Here is a 25,363-nt window from a genome sequence, read left to right as displayed (position 1 = left end):
AAGGAAACACTGAGGAGAATGTTACCAACATTATTAGACTATAACCAAAACTGAAGATTCAAAACACGAGATAACCGTGACACCAAAGCCAAACAATAACACTGAAAACAGAAGACTCCTAATAACATCAGTAACCGCAAACGTCCAGAATATAACCCAAAAATCCCATAACAAAACCCACAGACCGTGACAAGTTCGATATTGTTCAGCACCAGTTCAGATATTTTTCCCTTACAAAAATCTTGGTTTATTCTTTTCATGATTATGTCTTGTTGACATTTAAAAGTCAAAAAGACACAAACACTGCTTAATATTCTGAAGCTTCACGCTAGACTCAGACAAATGAACTGCATCAAGTTTGAGTAATTCTACGCATACTTCATACTTTTCCATGTGACATCCAATGTTTGACAGATAGAGGCAAGCACTATTGAGGCTTCTTTTTTAATGGCTTCTCTCGGTCTCCTGCTAGATAGTGTTGTTAATATTGAAGTGTAGAGAGTGCAGCTACAGTTATGGAGGAAAACAGCTGATGTAAAGCTCACACAGCTTAGAAGTGTTTGTTTTATCACCCTTGGCAAAGCTGAGAGAATCCATAAGATGAATTTCACTTTGTAACTCCTTTCCCTGTCTGGAGTAATTGCACTGCTGACTTTTATTTTGCTTGTCTTTTTCTTTGCCTTATGCCCGGCACAGGTTTGCTTTCTTTGGGAACGCCATGGTTCAGCAGTCCCACAGGAGAGCGCACCACACCAGCGAGTGAAGATTCACCCACTCATCTGGCATCTACTTTGGCTGCCTCCAGTATATCTATGACTACAGAGAGCAACAAGAGCTGGGAGAACTCGGAGACACCTACATCCATAACCTCCAGGCCTGCACCTGAAATCCCCTCTTCCAGCGGAGACGCCTGGATCCGTGTCGATGCCGAGACCACGACTCAGCCTGGAGACAAGAGGGGGGAGACGGTGACCTCCAGAGCCAGTGGGAGAGGACGAGGAAGAGGGAAGAAGAACAGAGGGGAGGATAGGAGCAGGGGAGAAGAGAAGGGGAGAGGAGAGGAGAGAGGGAAAGCAGAGGAGGAGGGGAGTGGAGAAATCACCGGGGCAGAAGCAAAAGGAGAAATACAGGTCTCACGCCGGCCAGTCGGAACAAGCAAGCCAAGAGAAAGATCCAGAGAAAGATCCAGAGAGAGAGGTCACAGGAGAGGACACTCTACGACTACCACAACCACAACTACAACTGACACGGCCTCAACCACAGCTGACACAACCACAACCATAGATGACACGACCACAACTACAGCTGACACGGCCTCAACCACAGCTGACACGACCACAACTACAGCTGACATGATCACAACTACAGCTGACATGATCACAACCATAGCTGACACAACCGCAGCCATAGCTGACATTAGCACAACCACCACCATCACCACTGACAGACCTCATGAGCCAATAGACATGACCACATCTGGTACAGAAAGTGACTTTCCTACTTCCAAATCCTCCCCTGCTTTACCACAAGCAGAAAAGTCATCCCTGTCAGTCTCAGATGCCCCATATCAGACACTATCTTCATCTCCATCTGCACCCCCATCCACCATGCCATCCATATCTTTCTTCAAGCCATCCCAATCTGAAGCTGAGTCTCATTTTCTCCCCTCATCTATCCCCTCTTCCTTCTCTCCAACTCTAACACCTTCCTCACCTCCACTCCATCCCCAAACCCCATTTTTTTCACCTTCAGTCCCTTCTAACGTCCCATCAGAGACTCAAACTGTTGGATTGGGAGACAAAGCTACGTCACCTCATTCAAAAAATCAGGAAAGCTCCACTGACGCCCTAACGCCACTTCACTTAGTCCCAGTGGAGAAGGTGGTGGTGAACGGCTCTCTGGATAACCCTCTGTCCTTGTCGGGACCCCCAGATGAGGAGGAGCCTGCCTGGTCTCATTCTGTGGGCTCAGGGGCCCTGTTACCCGTCACCATGGAGGAAGAAAGCAGCAGCACAGGAGGAGGAGGAGGAATCAACATCAGCACCACAGCGCTCAGTCCAACATGTAAGCATCTTATGTCTGTTTTCAGATATTTTGTTATGCCTTTGGTTGCCTTTACCTTTCGTGCTTGCTCATGTAACTTTTGCTAGTAATCCACAACTATTTTTCTTGTATGTAATTTAAAATTAAAAGAAGGAAAATCGGGCAAAGAAAACACAAACAGTCAGACAGACACATATTAATGAAAGTTATCTGGAAGGGAAAACAAAGGCAGGCTTTAAAAGGATGAATCCAACTTTCTGAGATAGCTGTTCATCACAGTTTATGTTCTCTTTCATCTTTGACCTTTTGTGCTCACCATTACAAGCACTTTTTGTGTTCGGTGACTTATTACTGAGGATGTTGGCAGTTTGCAAATGTCTTTTTTCCACCCACATAAAAAACCTCGTTAGGAAGCTCAAAGATTCGCTTTAGAAATGGGACCAGGAAGATCTGTTCTTTAAACCTGCCATGACCATAATCTGTATATAAAAGAAACACATAAATCAGCCAATTGTCTGTGTACTTTTTGAAACCAGACGTAACAATCGAGCAGTGGTTCTGAGAACATCGTATGGTAGCAACTCAATCACAAGGTGGCCAACACCCCTAAGGCTCACCCTGCTTTATCATCTACTCTAATCTGTACCATGAAACTAGTGCTTTGAGTTGTCTTTATGATCATTCATTCACACTTTTTGGGGGCTTACGCTAACTCCTGAGGTAAATATGAGGCTCTTTAGCAGCTAAATCCTATTCTATGTTCACCAGCTGCTCGCTGTCTTCTTAAAAAGACGTGAAAAGTAGACGTGGACATTAGAAATCTTTTTTTATGGGTGTTGAAAGCAGCTGTCTGGAAATCCAAACAATGATGCTATGAGTATCGTTAAAGGTAATTTTTTTGTACGATAATCACCATGAATGGCATGCTTCATATTGCATTGTTGTAGTAAAGATCATATCTGCTTTAATGGTAGCTCCAACTGGCTGGGCAGCATAAGAAAGTTAAGTAATGCATTAATACTAATTAAATTGTCTTCAGGGTAATTTGCAAAGCAATATAATACACCGTCTATCCATTGAGAAATATAGAAGCGACTTCATCCTTCAAGTAAGTACACGCCTGTGTCATGTCCTGTTCCTTGGAGTAAAGTCTGAGGCTTGCCTTTGTAAGCTGTTGTCCCAGAGAAAACTGAAAAGTAAGACGTGAGTTGTTGGATTACAAAAAAAAGAGGGAATTATCTTTCAAGACTACCTTTTCATTACTTTCCCTCTGACCTTGCCTCTGGCTTATTTATTCAAAAGATGCGGTTTGTTTTTCCTGGCAACAGAAGATGAGCCCACCATGCACAACTCATGATTAAGTCCGCAGCGCAGTGAAGCTGCTGGCTGGCCACCTGGTTTACTTCTTATTTTGTGCTTGATAATGAGAGCGCACAGAGAAAGCGTCCTATCGCTGAGCATTTCAAACCCCCCTGGGCATCATGCTATCACACATTTCTATGGTGATTTATTTTTGCTCTGTGAAAGCTGCTCATGTCTGTGGCAGGCATGGCGAGGAGTCTGCGGATGGAAAACAGCTGTAAACTGTATTGACAAGAAGCCGAGGGCAACCATCTGGGCCGCTGGTGCGCAGTATGAGGGTTGATTGATTGAGTGAGAGACCCTAGAGTCATGCAGGCAGAAGGCCATAAACACACAGTTATATTTTTTTGCTATACAAACAGTAGAGTGGATGAAGTCACTCGCAGCAGATTGGACCTGAATAATAGCGTTCAGCTTCACACGTCTTTCTCGTGTACACACCTCTGCTTGGGCTCGGTCCCTTGTGTTTGGGTTTCATGCTGGTGGTCATTATTTGCTCTCCTGACTGGATCACAGAGCACTTCATCAGTCAGCTGAATCAATGAGACAGAGGAGGAAATAGCCTCAGGTTTGCTTTAAGGACCTTTAGTAAAAGCGCATTGTTCCTCAGAGGTGAACAAACACACATGTGGCTCCACATTCACTGCACAAACACGCACGTCGGATCTTTTTAGGCAGATTCTTATCTTTCTGTGGCATTTAAATTGCAGCCAGCTGTCTTGTTTCCACCTTTCTATTTGCGAGTGCTTATGCACGAATCATATTTTCAAGATAACCTGTACTGTTGCTGTGCCCTTGGCTATGATTACCAGATGCAATGCATAATCTGTGGATTAACTGTCCTATCTCTGTAGACATATTTACATGAGTACAGTTTTGCTGTTGCCAGTTTATTGTTGATGTTGGTACCCGAGCTGTCAGCCTCTGTGCAGAGCGAAGGGGCAGTCCACTCTGTCAGCTCCCACTACGGGCTATTGATTTTTCTGCACCACTCGCTTTAATGAACGAGCAATCGCACAAGGTTTATCTTTCACACATACATCCATACACACACACACACACACACACACACACACACACACACACACACACACACACACACACACACACACACACACACACACACGAGGCGTAAATCTGCTTGTCACAGCAGTTGATATTTGTCAAGATGTGACCTTGACTGATGCAGAGGGTGCAAGTGCACGTTAGCCCACACTGATGTACATTAAATGAAATGCATGGCTGGGTTTAGCACCTGACTTCAGCAGAATTCAAAGCGTGATGCGAGAGGAGTAGCTCGCAAAATTCATCACAGAGCTGAAGCTATTGACAGTTCTTTCTCTTCGCTCGGGTCCTTGTGGTTGAAAGCTTTCAATGCTCTTTTGTCCTTTAACCTTTAGCTCGCAGTGTTACGATCATTCAGAGGATGTGTGCTTCTGATCAGTTATTGAAGAATCTCACCCTGAGGGCTAATCATAGCCAGAGTATTGATTTTAACTCATCGTACCATGTAAATACACAAAGCCACACACCAAGACATTCACCGTCAACCTCACAAACACACACCACCCCCACCTAAGCAGCCTTCGGTGTCAGGGAGAGAGCTGGCAGAACAAAGACTCCCACAGCCGAGCTTTTGTGGCCAGGATGAACGAGTGGTGGTTTTCAAAGACCTTAACTTGCTATAACGAGCAGCTCAGGGGAGAAACACGTGGTAGTGTGTCAATTGATATGGAAATTTTTAATTGTGGAAATGGACCACACACACGCACACGTTTAGGGGGTGAATGGCTGGGACGAGGCGCTCAGCGGGAGGTCCCCTCATTTCTGTTGAGGATGGCTAATGTCTCAAGTTCTCACGCTGCCCACTATGCTCAATGGAGTGAGCGCAGGCTCGCTTTCCATATGGTAACCATGACAACTGTGGCTGTGAGTGGATGGCGAGGTTGAGGCTCTTCGGCTTCTGATCCCTTTGAAAAGAGACGGAGTGTGAAATGGATATGCATCTGTTGTAACCGCTGGTTATGACTGAGCTGCGCTGATGAAAAATTTAGAGCGCCGTGTCTTTTTTCTTCTTTTTTCTTTTCTCAGAATCATACATTGATTTTATTGAGGAAATTATGTTTAATCCGTCCATTTTAAGAGGATTAACACAGAAATCTTTTCACCGCCTGCGAGATTAGATGCACCTGCTTTTTCTTGAAAAAAATAAATGATATCTACAAACACAAAAAACTTTCTCTTTTACAATGTTGCCAATTAACGGTTCCATTTTTCCTCCCTTCACCTCCCTCCATCCATCCATCTGTTTTAGCTGAGGTGGAGCCCTGCATGACAAACCCATGTCTGCACGGAGGGAAGTGCCTTCCTCAGGGAACGGGCTACACCTGCTACTGCCCACAAGGATACACTGGGGAGAACTGTGAGATTGGTGGGTCACGGTCACACATGCACAACACACACAAACATACACTGTGATATAATGAAGTCATCCCCGTGTCTGTTTGTATTTAAGAAAGTAAGGCTCTCTAACAGCCCTTTAAAAGGGTCAAAGGTCAAGCTGTCCATCACTGTGGGAGATAAGGCCAATGGGAGGCAGAGGTCAAAGGTTAAGTTCACACTGTCAGGGTCGGCTGATGGTTACAGTCCCTCAGGGTCAAATTAAGTCAGCATTTGCATAAAAAACTTTTATTTTAGCTAAAAAAAAAATGTGAAGGAAAGAAAAGAAAATTGCTCCAGGACAGAAATGACAAATCTCTGCCAATGAAACAGACTTCCATCATTACAGCCTCTTGAATTTTGTAAGCTGAATTGATTTCTTGTCCCTTGAAGAAAAAGATTAAGGTTCTGGAGTCATGTCAAGGCCGCTTAGTTTTACCAGGAGTTAAAAAAAAAAAAACCCCACCCTACTAATAATATCAGAACTCACTGACTCAAATTAGCACAACAAATGAATGATTTGTTTCCCACCCGAATGGCTTCATGTGCCTTAAACTTGATTGATGAATCTTTTCATTGAATAGATTTCTGTGCTGCTGATGGACAGAAACGAAAAGCAGAGCAAAGCTAATCTACTTTGCAGAGGTATAAATAGAGTTGAAAGCTGCTGTTCTCTGTTATTTGTGACTTTGCAGTCAGTGATGCTACAGATAGAAAGAACAAGGTCAGAAGGCTGCCATGTTTTACAAAACCTACTGACGGTGACGCGAATAAAACTATAAGACAGAGAAGGTGTCGGTTTCACCATTTATTTCTCAGCATGTAATTCAGTCCCTGACTTTGAGCTACTTATTATTTCAGCTTAAAAGATGAGATCTGAATTGAGCCTGCCGAGCTGTTGTGTTGTTGTGGTCGACCAATCTAAATATAGATTGTATTGATACCAGCGCTGGTATTGGATACTGGATATAGAATACTAGTGCAATACGCTCGATACTTTGTTTCTCTCCTCTAAGTGCAGTATGTAGCCCACTGAATTATGTTAAATAAAAGCTCTTTTTGGAAAAGAAAAAGTATACCACAAACGTACTGAATGAAAAATGTCTGACTGTCACGTCTATTTTATTTATAGCCTAGAGCACATTAAAAACAACAGATGTTGACCCAAAGTCCTTTAGAGACAGACACATTTACATCCCAGGTCTCAAAAAAAAACCAGTTCACATGAAAATCTCAAAGTTGTGCTTTGTTGTGTGTATTGTCTAATTATTGTGGAAAGTAAAAATGAGTTAGCGGTCATTAAAATCTGTTCAGATTTTCCACGATTCATCTCATAAATCATGACACACAGCTCTCCCCTACATAAACTCCATCTACAGGTTAAAAGGATCACTACTGGTATTAACAATACTGGCCCTGTATTTACATGGTATCGGATCAGCACCACTGGTGGTATCAGGAAATCAGATTGTGTTTTGATACAAAAACACACATCTGCGTAGATTCAACTATGGATTGCATGTGTCTTCATAGAAAAACAATATTTAAAACTGCTAATATGAACCCCAAATACAAATGTGTCCAACACACCATTGCTAACGATCAGATTTTCACACTAAAATGATGTGTTGGATTTTTTTTGTAGCATTTTCAAAGTGTTGCAGCATACCCAGTACTGTGCCAAGTGCATAGGTTGTCCAGGGGTTTTAGAGTATGCAAGCAAAGGAGATAACACCAGCAAAAAATATACCACAATGCAATGCATTCATGACACACATAACAGCCACTGCCAGGTGGTGTTCAAGTCAGCTGAGGCTCATAACTCTGCAATTTAGGTGTTAAGGTGTTTAAATACAGCTTTCTGGCATATTTTCTTTTTAATTTGTTACTCGGTTCTCTCAAAATGAGGTCAGGTTACCATAGAAACACTCTCTAACCGTTTATAGGTGTATACTCATGCACTAAATATCTGAAGCTGCTGTTCCCTTGCTGCATCATGTGCGTGCAGGAAAGTCTAAAACAAAGCCGAAGTCACGTTCTCTGTTAATGTCTCTGTTAGTGTCAGCGTCACAGTATCATTACACCGGAATATAAGGTGTTTCCTGAAAAATGTATGTATATGAAACGTTTTCAGGAACTGTATTAATGCTGTGAATACTGATAACGTCCCAACATACTGTACACATTAACTTGACTGACTCCCTAACATGGTAATATTTCAGAAGAAGTGCTTACAAGCCTCATTCTGTCTCTGCACGTCCCAAAGCAGACACCAGGAGCACTTTCGCTTCGGGACTGTGACCCTTTGAAACCGAGATATAAATCTGCCTTGAGGGTCCAGATTTGTTACTTAACACATGCTCTGCTTATTAAACAGCAAGTCAATCAAGGAAGCGAGTCAACAAAACAAACCGCACACACACAATTGCATGCACAGTAGCACCCTGTTCTTACTAAGTTTTGTGCGTTCAGTCACGTAAAAATGGACGGATGGACAGGCAGACAATCAAACTGACAGCCAGCAGCCGATGCGTGGGCATGATGCAAGGCTTTGTTGTGGATTTGCAGAATTTGCAGTATTATGTCTCTGAGGAGCAGCATCCCCTCTGCATAATGGATGAGCGGGACAATCGGATCAGACTTTTTATATTGAACAACAAAGAGCTGCACTGATTTTAATGGGGGAATGAGAGAGTTAGTGGTGCGTGTTGAACTGTGTGTGGTTAGCAATGCTCCCACTGATCCCGAGGTCATTCAAAGTCAGGGGTTCGCATGCATTTGTTATATTTAGGAACAGGTGCCTGTGATTTTGATGATTTGAATCATGTAAGACTGAGTTCAACATTCAGTACATCATTTAATTTGAGTTCCAATTAAAAAAAAAAAAAGTCAGTTTGGTGCCACAGAAGCCAAATCCTGCACATCGTGCCTTTAAGGTAGTTTTTTCTTCTGAATACAACATGTGAATTTTGAGAAACTTTAGGAATTTGTGCTCTCTTGAGTTGATATTTGATTTTAGGGACAAACAACATTGTTTGGTTGATTAAAAGTTTCCACACAGACTAGTGGGAACTCTTCCAAGAAAACACATTAGCATAAATCTCTTGATATCAGTCATTAAATCCATCCTCAAAAAACAGCCTAATTTTATTTCATTCTTCTTAAAAGAGCTGCACGTTTTTATAAACAGATAAACGACCTTAAACTGAAGTCATAAAAGGAAAAAAAAAAAAGGCCCAGAAACAATCTCACAGTGCATCCTGAAACACACACAACCGCAGGTTAGCCCAGATTAAAAATTAATCCTTTTGCAACATCACACTCAGGCTGAAGTGTGAAAGTCTCGCATGAGGCTAAAGGTCATTCTGGGCTGATCTGTCACTCAGATTTAGCTCTTCACAGCCACTGGCCTTTTCACTGCTTTTCACTGGAACTAAGCAGTCATTAAGCTGAGAGGAAATACTTTGAAATTCTGTTGAACTTGAAAGTCGCCTTCTTTCTACACTCTTGCTGTGAGTTTTAATAGATTTCTGCAGTCCGGGGGTGCATCTGTTATTCTGTGTCAAAAACAACCCCACACTGGTGAAGGAAGATTACATGCCCTCCATTTATAATGATAAAGAGATATTTTATTGATCTCTGTAGAGAAACGTTCTTTTTGTCTGATTTTTTAAAAAAAACAGAGAGGTTAGAGAGCATAAGCAGCTGCAGAGAGCTGGAAGGGTTTCTGTTGTTGCTTAAGGCCTCTTAAGGTTGGGGGCAGGATCTGCTAAAACAAGAGCTTGAACCTAGATCTTTTGGTCAGACTCTGCTTTTCTGCTGGGCTATCCATCAAATTTACGCCTGTTCTTTAACTGCATTCAAAGAAAAGCATTCCACTGTGTAGCCTACTACTTCTCGCTCGTGCAGTTGTTTGTAAATGGAGACAATGCGGAGAGAGAAAAGAAGAGAATAGACACATGAAGTCAACCTTGGATTCGGTAAATGCATAAAAAGAATGTAATAACACTAGAAAGGCTTTTAGAATGAGGATAAATAAGGAATGTAAGAGGAGATTAGACTGTCTGTATTCTCCTCACACCGCGTCTGAATTATGATAATGTACTCAGCAACATGGACACATTTCAGTGTTTAAAGCAGGACTAATAACCAGCTCATCTTGTGTCAGAGCTTGAGTGGCAGCAGACGCCCACACTGTTTTATTTTTTTTTGTTCTGAACAGCATCACTTCAGCTGAATATGTCCTATTAATTTGAACCCTAATGAGATCTGCAACCCATCTGTTCTCACTGCTTTTTCCCTTCACCGCAGACGTTGACGACTGCCAGTCCGAGCCTTGTGCAAATGGAGGCACTTGCATCGACAAGATTGATTCCTTCCTCTGCCTTTGCCTGCCCAGCTACGGAGGAGACATGTGTGAGAAAGGTGAGAGGCTGGTGCACGCACACACAAACACATACATGATTAAATAACAGATTACTCCGAGCTGTGTGAAAGGAATTATTTTGCAGTCTGTGTTTGAAACTGGCCTTTTCACCGTTGTGACGCTTGCTCTGAAAGGTTTGTTGCTAACTGTGCTGGTGGAAATAATCCTGATCAGTGTGCAGCATCTGTTACTGCCGTGTGTCATACCACAATATCACAAGGGTGCGTCGCCTTGCAGATATCAGACAATGTATCTGAGTGTCACAGGGCTGCAGCGTGACAGATACTGACTGAATTTGGCCATGCACGTAAATCCACAGACTATTTTCAAAGCGTCAGTTAATATTTCCACCGTTTTTCGTCAGCACCACACATCCACACTTCCACAGGTTTGTGTAGCAGGTGATAAGAATCAAAAAACATCTTCTACTGTGTGTGACGTGAAACTAATGTTGATTTATCATTTATGACTAGTAATTGTCATAAATGCAGTAACTGTTTTATGTATGTTTGCATAAATGCAACATTTAAAATGGGAAACTGGCATTTTTGATCTCTCTTGGTGGATATCATCTGTGCCTTACTACACATGATATTCAATTCAATTCAATTTTATTTATATAGTGCCAAATCACAACAACAGTCGCCTCATGGCACTTTATATTGTAAGGTAGACCCTACAATATTACAGTGGAAGTGATTTTGCACAAGACAACTGAGTGGATAACTGTCTTGCAATATTTTTGCAGAAATATTTAGATGCTTTACACTGAAATTAGCAATACAACTGTGTAAAATATGCACAAGTTACAAGCATCACTCAAAACTCTTCTTCACGTAAAGTACAAATGTATTAGCATCAAAATATGTCTAAAGCAAAAGTCCTTCTATTACACATTATAAAATCATATAGAGTATATTATTCATAATTATGAATACATTAATAATAATCTGGGGATAGGAATACCACTTCCTGATGCTTTAATAGTTACACCTTGCCATGTTATGTTAAAAAGAAACCCAAACAGTTCCTGATGATTTGAGCTAACAACCAGTGTTATCCAGCTGGAAGAAGTCGTTAAAAAACAGGTACACTGTGGTCATAAAGGGATGAGCACACCCAGCAACAATACTCAGGTTGGCTGTAGTGTTTAAATGATACTCAGTTGGTAACAAGGAGCCCAAAGTGTGCCAAGAAAATATCTCCCGCTCCATTTAAACCATCATCCAGCAGCCTGAACTGTTGATCCAAGGCAGGATGGATCCATGCTTTCATGCTGTTTATGCCATTCTCTGTAAACTGTAAAGTTGTTGTGTGTGACATCAGCAGTTTCTCAAATACTCAGACCTGCACCAACAACCATGCCAAATCAGCTTTCATCCACATTCTGAGGCTCAGTTTAAACTTCAGCAGGTTGTGTTGAGCACGACTACATGCTTAAATGTATTGAGTTGTTGCCATGAGACATGAGACATGCCAGCCTTAACAAGCAGATGAAGATGTGTAGCTACTAAAGTACTTTTGTAGATAATAGCCCGTTTTTAATGACCCCAGGAAGAGTTGTTGTTACCACAGAAAAAAAGATTGCTGATCTGGATGCACTTATTTATAAAACACCTTTGAAGCATAAGTTCAAAGTGCTTGAAAAAATTAATGTGGGAACAAAAAAGATAAAGGAGACTGAGAAGATGATATATAGTATAAAAGTAAAAAGAATAAAGTGGACAGCTGACAAAATGTTTTTCGATTCTTAAATAAAAAGTCAAAGGAAATGGAACAGCTTGTTCAGTCCAGAGGTTCTCCTTGTTTCCAAAATTTGTGTTGCAGACTTGTGCAGGGTGACAGATACTGGGTGAATCTCCTGTGAACACACACACACACACACACACACACACACACACACACACACACACACACACACACACACACACACACACGCGCGCGCGCGCGATTTTCTAAGCTTCAGTTAATATTTTCATGAGCATGTGCATCATGAAACATCGGGAAAAAATCTTAGTGTTTGTGTGGTACATGGCGCTAATCACCCACATACAACTCTCTCTCTCACACACACACACACACACATCGCTGATTCATCTCTGCACTGGTCTTGGACACCTCCAGCTACAGATCCGTCTCCTTGTGCGTGCGCGTGTGTGTGTGTGTGTTTGCCTGTGTTTGTGTGTGAATGTCGTGCACTAGTTGTAATGAGGATTAATGAATTTCTAACCTTTGCGGTTATAAATGATTCTACGGGCCTTGGTGTTAATAATGAATACCAATAGTGCAGAGAAAGAACCACGTGTGCTGAGAATGGAAAAGAAGCCTGTGTATAATTACAGTTCATGTATTTTACTTCTGAAGATGCGCGAGTCATATGTTTTAGTCTTTATTTGCTAAATGGAAGGAAAAAAAACAAAATTCTGCTTCCTTATATAGACTATAGCATCTCACGTAGCGTGCTGTATTTGACTATGTTTAAAGAAGAAACAATTTAACTTCCCTTCCTCTTTACAGATGTTGAAGGTTGTGAGCATGGCTGGAGGAAGTTCCACGGCCACTGCTACAGGTAAGAATCATGGAAAACGGAACCAGCTTACTTTACTGCTCTGTGCCAGTTTACTCAGGAAAGACTGAGAAAATTAGCAGAGAGAAGTTGTAGGAATGACTGGATCCTGACAGAGTCTCGATGCTACTGGTGATGGACCAGAGTGAGATGCCCTAGATAACATGGATGAGCTGGAGGGGAGATTCAAATTAATTTGTATCAAATGATAACAATAGTTGCCTCAATGTGCTTTATATTGTAAGATAATAGAAAGAAAACCCAAAAATCAGATGACCACCTGTAAGCAAGCACTTGGTGAAAGTGGGGAGGAAAAACTCCCTTATAACAGGAAGAAACTGCTGGCAGAAGCAGGCTCAGGGAGGGGCAGCCATTTTTAGCCAAGTCATACTTTAACCATACATTAATATAATACTTTATTCTCGACATCCATGACCAGGTTAGAATCACCAGTTAACCTGCATGTCTTTGGACTTTGGGATAATCCAGAGAACGTGGAGGACACAGCTGGAAAAGAGAACATGCAAACTTCTATTAGCATTAAAAACAGAAGCCTTCTTGGCGACAGTGCTCCACTCCACAGCGCTGGTTGCACATTTTGAGCATCCTCAAAGTTTCATATAATGAGGTTAGAGCCCGATGAGTCAAAAGGACAGGTTTTGGTCGCCTTCTGAAACTTTTCTCCACTCTTGGCTGTTAATGGTGTCGCTGAGAGCTGATAACCTTAATATGTTGATCTCAGGCATGCAGCAAAACTTCTTTCTGGGAGTGACAGCTAAAACAACTCTAAAACAACTTGTTTCAGGTAAAAGGATTGTTATTTTGAACTGTGAATTATGCAACGCTACTCTGGCAGAAACTATTGTGCTGGAAATGAGCACAATAGGTAGGCAGATTAACTTGGAGCGCATGGATCATTAGCGAGGAAATCTCCTCCAACGTGCTTTTGACGGAGTTAAAGTAGAGACTGAACACGGAAGATCAGATGTCTCGTTTTAAAGTTGAACATCATTTAAATCTTTTGGGAAGCATAACATGTGAATCAAATCTGCTTTCACCGTGTCATCCCACAGGTACTTCACCCACAGACACACCTGGGAGGATGCAGAGAAAGACTGCAGAGAGCACAGCGCCCACCTCAGTAGTGTCGTCTCTGCTGCCGAGCAGGAGTTCATCAACGGTATGTCTGACGGGTGATTTTGATTTATTCAGTCATAATCTTTTGAAAGAAAAAGAAGGAGACAATCAAGACAAATGGCACAAATTAAACCCAACACTCTTAGGAAAAAAATATTAAAGCAGAACAAAGTATTAATATCATACATCACAAACAAGGGGCGTGAAATCGAAGCTTGAGGGATAAAAACAATAAAAGGTAGAGTGTGAAAAAAAAACAAGAAGAGAAAGCAGCAAGTCACAAAAAACATGATTCACAAATTCGATTATACGGAAAAGAGGGAGAAGGTGGCGGTGTGATGCTATCAGATACACAAATAAAGATCTTACAGAAGCAGTTAAATGAAAGGAAGCCATGTACTGTTTGTTCCAGGTCTCGGTCACGACAACGCCTGGATCGGTCTGAACGATCGCACAGTGGAAGAGGACTTTCAGTGGACCGACACCAACGACTTGGTCAGTGATCGCTTTTTACGCTTCCTGTTTTCAGACTGTGAAAAGTCATCATAATAAACCAGCTCAATAGGAAACACACGTTTAAAGCTCACAAAATCACCTTTGTGTAAAAATACCATTTTTTTTCTTTTCACTTAAAAATATGACAAGAATCCCAGCCTGACTACAATTACAGATGAACTCAAATGCAGGTGAAATCTGGTGTTTGCTGCCGTGCAGGTTTACGAGAACTGGAGGGAGAGCCAGCCCGATAACTTCTTTGCAGGTGGCGAGGACTGCGTGGTGACCATTGCCCATGAGGACGGCAAGTGGAACGACGTGCCCTGCAACTACAACCTGCCCTACATCTGCAAGAAAGGCACAGGTACTGTAACAATGCTCAGCTCGCTAACAAAACTTAAAAAGGTCTTTTCAGATTATCGGACAGGGAAGGACGCTCCCTATCAAAGATCTCCTGTCTTTACATGATTGGGTTTTCTGTGTACTTACCAGCTGGCCACCAGTTCTCATGCAGAAAATCAGTAGTTGGCTACACTTCACAAGTTGCTTTTTTGCTCTATAAAAGGTCATCGCTGCAGACGCTCCAAAAATTGACAAAATGCACAAGTGAAGGCTGAGATTCAGGCTAAAACCTGTATTGATTTTTGAGAGGAATATCAATCTAAATCTTCCTCTCATTGGCAGATCTTTTTCCCCTGGCCCCACTTACACTTGTTCAGGCAGAAGAACTGAAACTGCAGTTATTGTCCTGTTCTCAAACGCCATGTGAAATTCCTACAAGCTGTTTTTTGTCAGCTTTTCTTGATACTTACTGTACCCAAGCCTTTCCTCTGGGATTCAGTCAACCTAAATGTGAAAGCAATGAGATCACATAGACTTGGGGGGAAAAAAAGAAAGAAGACATGGAAGACCATCAAGAGGCCTTAGAAAAGGACGGGGAAGGATAAAGGAGGACAGGGGGAGAGGGATTAAGTCATTTGAGAGTGTTTGCTTGTCTGGCTGTGATCTCATGGCTCTGTGGTTTGGCTGTAGTCCCTGTCTACTGCAGAGACTAGCCCCTTAAAACAGCTCTTTCTGTCAGCAGATACAGCAACAAGGCTGCCATCTAGAGGCAGCGCACTCCTGCAAATGACGACCTTCACGAGTTATTGTTGTGCATATTGTGCGATGCTTTCATTTACTATACATTAGCACATACATAAAAAAATATGCGATGACTGCTCTAATGGGTATTTATTAGTGTGTCTGTTCTAATTAATGTCAAATAAACTCTGGATGTCTCTTCAGGAATTCAGCCTTTTTTGTATGAGTGATATGAGGCTTCTCTGTTTGTTTGTAGTGTTATGCGGGACCCCGCCTGCGGTGGAGAATGCCCATTTGATAGGTCGGAGGAGATCACATTATGATATCCATTCAGTGGTGCGCTACCAGTGCTCTGAAGGCTTCTACCAGCGCCACATCCCCACCGCACGCTGCCGGGCCGATGGGAGCTGGGAGCGACCAAGGATCATCTGCACAAAGTGTGAGTGGTCGCTTTAAACTGAAAGCATCATGTATGAGGAGAAAAATTTTTTTTCCCCACATACAGGCTGAGTAGAAGTTGAGATGTGAAACTCCTTTTTACTTTTTTATTATACCATAACATTGCAGCATTGTAGTGACTTTGGAGCTCTATAATAGTGACTGTGCCACCAATACAAGTTTTTTATTGATTATTTTCACGCCTTGCTCCTCACTTACAAATTCAGACGGTTCTGCCAGGTTGTTGTTTTATTGAGTCACTTTTGTCATTAGTTTCTGAACTGGTTGGGCAAATTTCTTGAATCAATTTTGTAATTCAGATTGATTTATATGCATATATGCACACAAATGAGTTTAACACATTGAAAACCTTTAATGCAGGTGTCAGACACATTAGTGAAACTACAAAGGCAAGCCCATTTGATGGTGAGCAAAACGCAGTGGTTAGATTCACAGTGGACACCTTATCAAAACTTTTACCATATACATCAGTATATCAAAGTAATGAAACATCTTCTCACACACGTCTGTTTGGTCACAGTTTCTTGTTGAATGCATATCTCTGTATGTCTTGACTGTCCTCTGCACTTTTACGTTTTCCTATATCGCATCATTTTTCTCCCGCTTCACATCCTTACTCCCCTCCCAGCGGTACACTTCCGTCCTTATTCGTGTCTGAGCAGAGTGCTCCATGCTCACAAATCATGTCTGTGGCACTCTATAAACGCTATAAATGTGTGTGACAATACTCATAATGCCTGTGATCGTATTTTGGCAAGTAGAGCCCGTAAATAGTGACTTCATTCATAGTTGTGAGACAGAGACAGAAGATTCATTGTTAAAGTCTGAAAAGAAATGTTCTCTTTCTGTTGTGCACAAGGACACTAAGTCAAAGCAACTGTAAAGATCTTGGATGTAAATATGACCTCACAGACGCGCGCACACACACACACACACACACACACACACACACACACACACACACACACACACATAACAACGCAGTAAAATATGATTCATTTAAAATCAGTGAAATTACAATCCAAGCAGCTCCTTGAAGATTTCATCAAACCCGATAATTAGCATCAACCAACCTCAGAGCTTTAAGTCTGTTAAGGATCATTTATTAACTCTTTCCCATCTTAACAAAGGTGACTCACTAATAAATAATGTATCAGCTCATATTAGGCTTTTGTGTAGCATTGAAGAGTCCGCTGATTAGCGATGGGAACCTTCAGCAAGGAAATATATTTTGAGTATTTGAGTATTTATGGTTCAACTACACACTTAAGCTTCTTTCAGAGCAGATCGTTTAAGAGTAAGAAAATAAATGCAGAGATTTAGCCAGTGAATATGGGATTTTTGTGTACAGTGCAGTAATTGTGCACAGTGACAAGTGTGTTGTTCATCTACTGCAGCTCATATACAACGTGTCACCATTTCCTCCCCTCTGCAGCTCGACGACTGCACCGGTACCGACGCCATCACCGCAACCAGCGCCACGACCGCCACGGCCACAGGAGACACGGAGGAGAGGGACACAAGGCCAGAGAGGACGCACACAGCTACTACTGAACCAAATAATACAACATCCACAATGCCTAGGTGCTAACCATGGCCCATAAGGAAAGACAGTAGATCACAGCAATTTCCATTTGCCCTTCCTGCTTCTAACCACTAACCGTGCTCTCTGCTTAGCTTTACTCCCCCAGTGAATAAGATTATCCCCATAATCTAACCTCCATGCTTTTTGATGCTTCTTTTTATTTTCTCTCTGCTTTCTTTAACCGAGGTCCATGCGAACACTGACTTTAGCACCGCCCTAACATCCGCCCTCCCAAACAGTAACTCCTCCACTCGTCTGCAAACTATAACCTTCTCTTGGTCTGTCAGCCTGACAGCAGTGTGTGAACGTATGCATGTAAGACAGAAACTTAGAGGAGTGCCAAGTCACTTTTTTGGAAAGGTTTGCTTGTTCTACATGAAAAAAGTAACTCATTTTAGTATTCTGTTTACAAAGCACAGATGTAATTGATGCAAGATAGTCCTGGTATCCCAGCTTTTTGTACGTGTACTGTAGCTGTTACTTTTCCATAGAGCACCTGAATAGCTGGTCTCTTTTATTCGACTGACGTGCTTTTTTTCTAATATCTGTTTGTGTAATGTTACTATTTATTATGAATCATTTGCTAGTGAACATGCTTGTTTTCTTACTTATCCTTTAGAAAGCTGACGTAACACCATTTTTCTATACCAATATGTAAGTCCAACAATCAGTCGATAACAAAATTAATCATTTGATTGCCTCTAATCTCTGTACTGTAAATATTGTGACGTGTGTTATTGGCTCAAACCTGATCAATAGCTGGACCTTGTCCAATCCGATAGACTCCCCAATCCCCATAAGCACTCTCAGCTAATGTATACGTCCCATTGACATAGTTAGTGTGGGTGGGATTACAGAATAATTTGAGATAACCACTTGATTGTACCTAATTTGCACGGCCATATTTACACGATGTGTAGAATGTCACTCTTTTTTTTGTCTCTTGTCTCTTTGATATTTGATCTGTTATCCACTTTTTTTGGTGTTATGACTTTTTGTCCTGCTGTTGTACTCCATTCTTAATAAAGCGAACAAAATGGACAAAAGTTCTGCTTTTCATTCATGCTATCAGCTGTTTTCACTTTCAAACGCAGCGTAGTTTTGCCACGAGGTCATGCTCGACCCAGAACCTGATCAGATCAGTTAATCTGAGTCGGGGTTTTTCCCCCTACTATTATCTCTCTATTTTGTTTTAGCTCCATAGTGTAGTGCGAGCTAAACCTCAGTTCCAGCTAGAGACAAAAATGCCCTGTGGGGTTAAACTAAGAAGAGCATCTGGTGTAAAACTTTGGAGCTACTCGCTGTGGTGACCCCTTGCGGCAAGGGATCATCTGACTGTAGCATCTGGATTTTGTCAATAAGAAGTTCTTAATGGTTATTTTAGGCAATAGATAAACTGAGGAGCAACATCAGGACTCAGTATAAGATGAATACAGATCATTTCAAGTGAATTATGGATGCTATTGAGTTGAAAATTATCATAGGTTTTTCACTTTAAAATACTTTAGTCTGGGTAAAGTTACAGAATCCTGCAAGCTGCTTTGCAACCCACCTTCACAACAGCTCCCTGTCATGCTACATCTGACTTAAAGTGCCTGTTCTCTTCTGTACAGTGCTTTTGTTGATGCTCTACTCACCTGAAGCAGCAAAATATCTTCTTTTGCAAAGGTGGACCTGATTAAAGTACACCTCCAGGAGCAATTTAGCTTTTGAAACACATACTATGAAGTGCCCAGCGGGAAGTTTTTGGCGCGAGGTTGATGCTAGCGGAGGTTTGGAGCTCTGCAGTTATTGATTCAGCAGAGCATGAAGACTTTTACATGGTATGTGCCTCAGGACTCAGCTTGTAAACTTTATATTGTTTGCCACTATATTTGGCTGATTTGCTGCGTTTCCCAAATATTTCTGCTTTGCAGTATCATCACTTACACTGGAATATCAGTTTCTTCCTATTACAGTACCAAGCTTTTTAAAAACGACCCACTGTTTCATTTACAGAGCCGGACGGTATGGCTGGTCATGACTCTACCCTAATGACTGAGAGTCAGTTGGTGGGTCCAACACTTTATACCATACTAAACTGTTTTTAATGGACACTCATGTTGCAATAAGATAAAGCCTACAGGGTTAGGGTTGCGTTTATTTGCACTGTGCTTTCTAAAGTGTGTAAGTGTGTTATAAAATACAAACTTAATCTGAGCCACAAATTGTGACAAAGACAAAAAAAACAAAAAACAAAAAACAAACAAACTCAGTGATCAAACTTCTTGTACTGCATCTTACATTCAGCTGTGTCCTGCATATCCTATTGTATGTACACAAAAAAGGGAAATGTTCTATTTACAAAGTCAAATGACACTTTAGCAGCCAAAACATGTTTTTTTTTTGCTTTTTGAGACGTTTCCTGCAGTAATCCTTATGGCCGCTGTGTCTGACAGCTCACCTAAATCCAGGGTTCACCTCTTATCAGTCTGATAACTTGAGCAGTGCAGTAGGGCACAATGACATCACCAGCTGGAGAAAACACTGACAGCTGCGGAGACGCGACTGCTGAACCCGTAAACCACTTGGTTCGGGAAGAAGTGCGTTTAAGTTTAGAAGCTCAGACGTGATATGAGAGTCATAAATATTCTCAATATTTAGCGAAGGAAAAGGTTAATGAGAATGTAATTTAATCAAACACTGACATGCACAGCTAGCAGCGAGAAATCTGTGTCCCATTTTTATAATACAAAAATAGCCACAGTTCAGCGCTCCAGTTCTCAAACTGTAGATAGAAAGAATGAGCGTGGTAATCATTTAAGTCGTTTATTAAGCAAAAACAAATTCCATGTGCTTCCTTTCCCCGTTTCACATGACTAAACTGAATATTTAACTTGAAAATGACAGTCTGGACTTGGAGTGGACTGGAATAGCGATTAGTATCTGTCTGATTTCTTTATACGCTCCAGTCACATGAAGGCTAGACCACAACGTCGATCACCAGGTGGTTTTTTCTTCTCCAAGCTATCAGCTCGAGTGAGTCATCTCTCTTATCAGCAACTCTTAAGTTATTCAGCCTACAGAGGATTCAGCTGATATTCAACATTTAATATACTCACAGTTAGCGTTGGGGGTGCTAAAAATCACAGAAGGGTGAAAGTTGCAATATTCAAGATCAAAAAAATGAATCTTCAAATTTTGTAGCTTTGGTTTAGATTTCTGTATAGAAAAAAAAAGAAAAAGGGACTGAATCATTCTCCGGTGCTGCTGCTGACCTGCATGGTTCAGGTTAGTTGAAGTTTTGTGACGATACAAACTGGGTGTCTGCATGAGTCACCTGAACGCTGTGCGATCTGATCACGGTCCTCACCTCCATCAACAGCCTCCTTATCAGGGTCCAGAAGTCCATACAGGAAGTGCTGGGTGAGGTGACTGATTTTTTTTTTTTTTAACAGTTGAGTCAGAGAGAGCAATGTTTTTAGATTTCCTCTGGGTTTTAGGGATGAAAAATGTGTGCATTTAATTCAGTTCGTGCCCCAGTAAGCATTCCTCACCAGTCCGTGGCTTGCGTGTGGTCTAGTTTTCCTTTTTCTTGCTGTTGGATTGTCCCGCAGGAACAGGTTTCATAAAATAAGCAGGGTTTGTGTGGCAGCGCAGGGCCAGCAGCGCCGGTGCAGCAGCGAGCAGCGCATTGAGAGCGATAACAGGCAACCGTTTGTCTGCTGGGACTCGGTACGTGAAGGGAGTGCGGGAATGCAGAGATGCTCCGATATGGCACCACTGGGTCTGGAGGGAACAGCGAGTGAGGGGGAGGGAAGTCAACATGAAGCTTTCCATTTTTCCTTTTGTTTAAACGAATATTAATCACAGCACGAGATGAGAAAACTACAATTACCTGAGCCATGGCGCCGGCAACGAAGATGGTCCAGTCCAACATCCAGCTACATCCAGGTGTTTTCAGACCGTAGATGAAGACCGTTAGCAATGGCAGTGCATAGAATAAGTACACGAGCATCTAAAGGAATTGTGCACCAAACAGTTAAACAATAAACTACATATTATATTAGAGTTAACTCAGTTTCTGAGTCTTCGGTCTCCAGACTCACCATAACCCTGGGAAAGCCAACGGGGTCTTTGAGGTACGGCTCATACTGATAGATGTAGGTGAAACAGGTGTCCAGAGAACAGTCCAGCACTACCTGCAGCACAACACGAAGAGAGTTAAGACTGGAGCGCGAACAGAAGCGCAAGTACCGACACGCAGAAAAGGTCTTGTGATGTTTCACTTACAAAGCCTCTAAACACGGAGAAGGCCATGGATCCCAGTAACAGCAGTGAGAGAAGCAGGTCAATGGGTCGAAACAGCAGACTTTTCTTCTGCTCTGCAGCGATCTGCTCGACACAGAAATGTTCACAGTTGATGTTGGTGCTGTTCATTTTACACCGTACAGGTTATTTTCACACGGGCATCGGAAAACTGAACGTGTCTGGAGATTACCCAGCGGAGCTGCCTGTGAGAAGACAAATGTCTAACACAGTCAAACTGGATATTAAAACAGCTCTCAAACTGCCTGCTCCCCAGTGGGAAGCCTGTGTGATGTCCCACTGAGCTCACGTGGGAATAAAGAATGTAACTGTGTGGAAAATTCACAGCAAGCAAGAGGGTGTTACGTACCCTCCAGCACCTCCTGAACCTAACAGAGTTTTTCCAAGTACTAAAAATGCATTTCAGGTGGAATAAATATTATTGTGGGTACAAGTTAAAAAGGCCAACTGTGAAGAAATGTCCCCAAATGAGTTTTCTGACACCATCTGGAGTTCATATGCAAAAACAACAATTTTCTTCTCCCAACTTACATACATACACACACTTTTTTAAAGTATAATTTAATGTCATTTGGATCCTGTTCTATTCAAATTTAAATCAGTCTAACTGTCACTTATGTAGCACCAAATCACAACAACACTCCGCTCAAGGTGCTTTATATTGTGAGGTAAAGACCCTAGAAACCCATGAACCATAACAGAGAGAAAACCCCAACAATCAGATGACATCACACGATCCACAAAGGTGCATATCAGGTTAACTGATGAGTCTCAGTTGGGTGTGACCATGAGTGGGAATAGTCTGTCTCTGTGCTAGCCCTGTGTCCCAGTGTACCCTGCCTTTTGCCCTATGACAGCTGAGTTAGTCTCCAACCTTGAGCATGACTCCTAATTAGAAAGGTGGCTACAGAATTTTAAAGTTTAATGCACTACAATATGCACAGATATGTAAGCTGTAACCAGATTCTGGCTAGACTACTCTCGGAGTATATGGTGTATAATGAACACATCCTAAAAGCGAGAACTTTTTACCTTATCTGCTGTGATGATTTGCATCTCTCTGGGTCTGCTAAAGAGCAGCGAGGCTGCCCAGAAAGGTGCCAAAAAGAAGGGGATATTCCTCCAAAACGCTGGTCGAATGTTGGACCCATACTTGCCTGAACAAATGAGAACTTCATCAATACACGTGGTCACAAACAACTGCGCCGATCTGACCAGACTGTGTTCATGCTGCTCTCACCAATGACCACTCCTGGGATGTGAACGATCTGATGAGCGATGGAGGAGCCTGCCCACAGCAGGCCCAGGCTACGATACGACTTCCTGCACGACAGAAAGTCAGAGGTCTCACTAAAGCACAGACATGAGAGACTGTGACGGCAGCGGCAAAACCTACCCAGAGAACATGCGGTGGATGATAACGAGGAAGAGGATGAAGTGAACGATGCCCTCCCAGTAAGACATCATCAATGCATAGGCAGTGGTTAGATGAGGCTCACCCTGAAGGGAAAGAAACATCCAAACTTTAACATTTAAACTTATGAAGTAAAAAAAAACCCAAAACTGATCAGTCTTGGAGAGAAAAGCGAGAGGTTACCATTTTTATGTAGAAGCCCATGAAGCCAGAGATGAACCCATCCTGCTCTAAAGCATTGGTCAGACCCACCAGGCAGGTGAAGGAAAACTCTGCGAACACTGCAAACATACAGAGAAAGAAAGAGAAATAACAACCGTCCACCTGGACTTTACTCATTTATATGAAAGCATGTGTTAGTGTGACTGTACCATAGAACAAAGGGTCCACTTTGGCCTTGTGCCGCACAGTGAGGAAGAGGAGGAGAAGCACAGACCCCAGGATGACCGCTCCCATCCCCAAGATAACCAGAGGTCTGAGGACGAGTTCAGACACAACAAAGTTATTCTGGAGAACATTAACCAGTAAATCAGGATCGACGTAGATAATTAATTCTCTCTAAGCTGCTTTATTATAAAACGACAAGTCTTTGAATAAAACTTAAACTTCATTTTGTGCTTTATAAAAATTAACTCAAGATCAGTGACGATCGACGAGACTTTAAAATGATCTAATTTTGCGAAATATCGCAGCTTTCGCCACAAAAGGAGGACGTTTAGATAGAGGGTTCAAAAAGATTAACATTTCTGTTACTTGATTATTTTCAAAGCTTTCTCGGCTCTTTAATTGCCAGTTTCTCTTTGGTGAAATTCAAAAGCTCGGAGCAGTGTGGGGATGTAACACTGATTGATTAACGCTCATTATCGTGGGCGATATAGCCTTACACTCCGTTAATTTAGATTTAGGCCTACGTTTTAAGACTTTATAACGGATCTCTTAAGTTCACAGCATTAGATTTTCCAGCCTTGGTGAATCTTTTTTTTCTCCTCTGGGTAAACACGCCCTTTTCCCTTCAGGCTGTGGGCCGCTTCATAAGCCTATTAATATCGGCGGCTTTACCATGCCTCCACACAACAGGCCGAGATTAGATTGAAATGATCCGACTACACACACACTTACTCCTGAAGCGCTGGGATGTTGTTCATTGTGTATAAAACTCCAGGTGCCAGAAGAGAAAGGAGAAAAACGCTGATTTCCGTCGGTGGCCTCATTCTTGTAAACGTGTTGTTTGGTCTCTATGGTGAACCTTAAAAATGTTCCACATAAAAAAGAAATCTGTCCCTCCTAAGCACGTTTCAGAGCTGTGCACCGAGTCATGTTAAAGCAGCGCCCTCTGCGCTGCCGCTGAACGCAGGAGATGATTTAAAGCAGCGTCACGTTGCCTTTTGATCTGTGATGAAACCTTCAGCGCCAATAAGCCTGCAGCTGTCCTGCAGGTGTCAAAGTTCACCTCGGGCAGGAGGCACCTCTAATGAGAGAACATTTAAAGGGAGAGTAATGCAAAGTTCAGATAACGGACCGCTGAATCGCCCATCATGCGCAAATATCGCTCTTTTCCTTCACGTTTTTCATTAAATTCTCTGATCTGTCATTAAATGCGTCTTTTAAAACATTCACTCAGTCTTTGTACAGACTGCCACCTGGTGGAGGACGATTCCCCATGTCAGTGTTTCCTCCCCTTGAAGTCCTTTTAAGTTCAGTTTTCTGTCTTTTCGCTTTCTAATCATGCTGTTTGTAGATACCCTGCACCAGATGAGTCTGTACAATCCAGCTATTCAAGTCACGTGATGTCAGGGCAAGCGTGGTCTTTAGGGTCTGCTCGCCCATGGGGCTCGTTTAAGGAGCCATCTGTGCTGTTTGGTGTAAGATTAACTCCTCCATCTGATGTCTCCAGTCTCGATTAGATTGTGGATTAGATTTGATATCTTACAGAGAACATAAAGTTCAGAACAAAGATTATGTCTTTTAGGTCAGGTCACTGTTTAAAACTCACAATCAGTGTGACATTTTTACATAGCTTCTGTTTCTTTGTAAAGCACTGCCTCA

General features: G+C 42.1%; 2 protein-coding genes across 5 annotated transcripts in view; one reads left to right on the top strand and one right to left on the bottom strand.

Annotated features, from left to right (window-relative positions):
- Window positions 1–17,564, top strand: part of LOC146613548 (neurocan core protein-like) — a 33,152-nt gene extending 15,588 nt beyond the window's left edge. The window contains exons 11-20 of one of the 4 annotated variants that reach the window (XM_085377856.1): window positions 697–1,262; window positions 1,458–2,064; window positions 5,720–5,836; window positions 10,156–10,269; window positions 12,788–12,839; window positions 13,910–14,016; window positions 14,386–14,468; window positions 14,688–14,832; window positions 15,808–15,990; window positions 17,446–17,564. In XM_085377856.1, coding sequence (XP_085233982.1) covers window positions 697–1,262; window positions 1,458–2,064; window positions 5,720–5,836; window positions 10,156–10,269; window positions 12,788–12,839; window positions 13,910–14,016; window positions 14,386–14,468; window positions 14,688–14,832; window positions 15,808–15,990; window positions 17,446–17,564 — 2,093 coding nt within the window. Of the gene's footprint in view, window positions 1–696; window positions 2,065–5,719; window positions 5,837–10,155; window positions 10,270–12,787; window positions 12,840–13,909; window positions 14,017–14,385; window positions 14,469–14,687; window positions 14,833–15,807; window positions 15,991–17,445 lie in introns of all 4 variants that reach the window. The other 3 variants (XM_085377854.1, XM_085377855.1, XM_085377853.1) reach the window with 3 other exon arrangements.
- A 2,840-nt stretch (window positions 17,565–20,404) lies between these two features.
- Window positions 20,405–24,693, bottom strand: LOC146613547 (transmembrane 6 superfamily member 2-like). Its single transcript, XM_085377859.1, has 10 exons — window positions 24,437–24,693; window positions 23,689–23,792; window positions 23,501–23,598; window positions 23,300–23,403; window positions 23,144–23,226; window positions 22,936–23,060; window positions 21,868–21,969; window positions 21,684–21,776; window positions 21,473–21,592; window positions 20,405–21,363 (listed from the first exon to the last, which is right to left on the bottom strand). The coding sequence occupies exons 1-10, from the start codon at window positions 24,526–24,528 to the stop codon at window positions 21,154–21,156; spliced, it is 1,131 nt and encodes a 376-aa protein (XP_085233985.1). The 5' UTR covers window positions 24,529–24,693; the 3' UTR covers window positions 20,405–21,153.
- Between the last annotated feature and the right edge of the window lie 670 nt (window positions 24,694–25,363).

Source organism: Diplotaxodon limnothrissa, linkage group LG18 (assembly GCF_057381915.1).
Source record: "Diplotaxodon limnothrissa isolate DT_005_m linkage group LG18, D_limnothrissa_male_GT1.1, whole genome shotgun sequence".
NCBI classification, from domain to species: Eukaryota; Metazoa; Chordata; class Actinopteri; order Cichliformes; family Cichlidae; genus Diplotaxodon; species Diplotaxodon limnothrissa.
This window is presented reverse-complemented; position numbering and strand designations above follow the sequence as displayed.

What these genes read in the sequence shown, in the direction of transcription:
- LOC146613547 (XM_085377859.1), bottom strand. Translation starts at nt 24,528, where the DNA reads ATGAGGCCACCGACGGAAATCAGCGTTTTTCTCCTTTCTCTTCTGGCA. An exon ending in ATCCACCGCATGTTCTCTGG is followed by an intron (nt 23,227 to 23,299) that starts GTAGGTTTTGCC and finishes TCTGTCGTGCAG; the next exon opens with GAAGTCGTATCGTAGCCTGG. An exon ending in TTGGCTTTCCCAGGGTTATG is followed by an intron (nt 21,593 to 21,683) that starts GTGAGTCTGGAG and finishes CAATTCCTTTAG; the next exon opens with ATGCTCGTGTACTTATTCTA.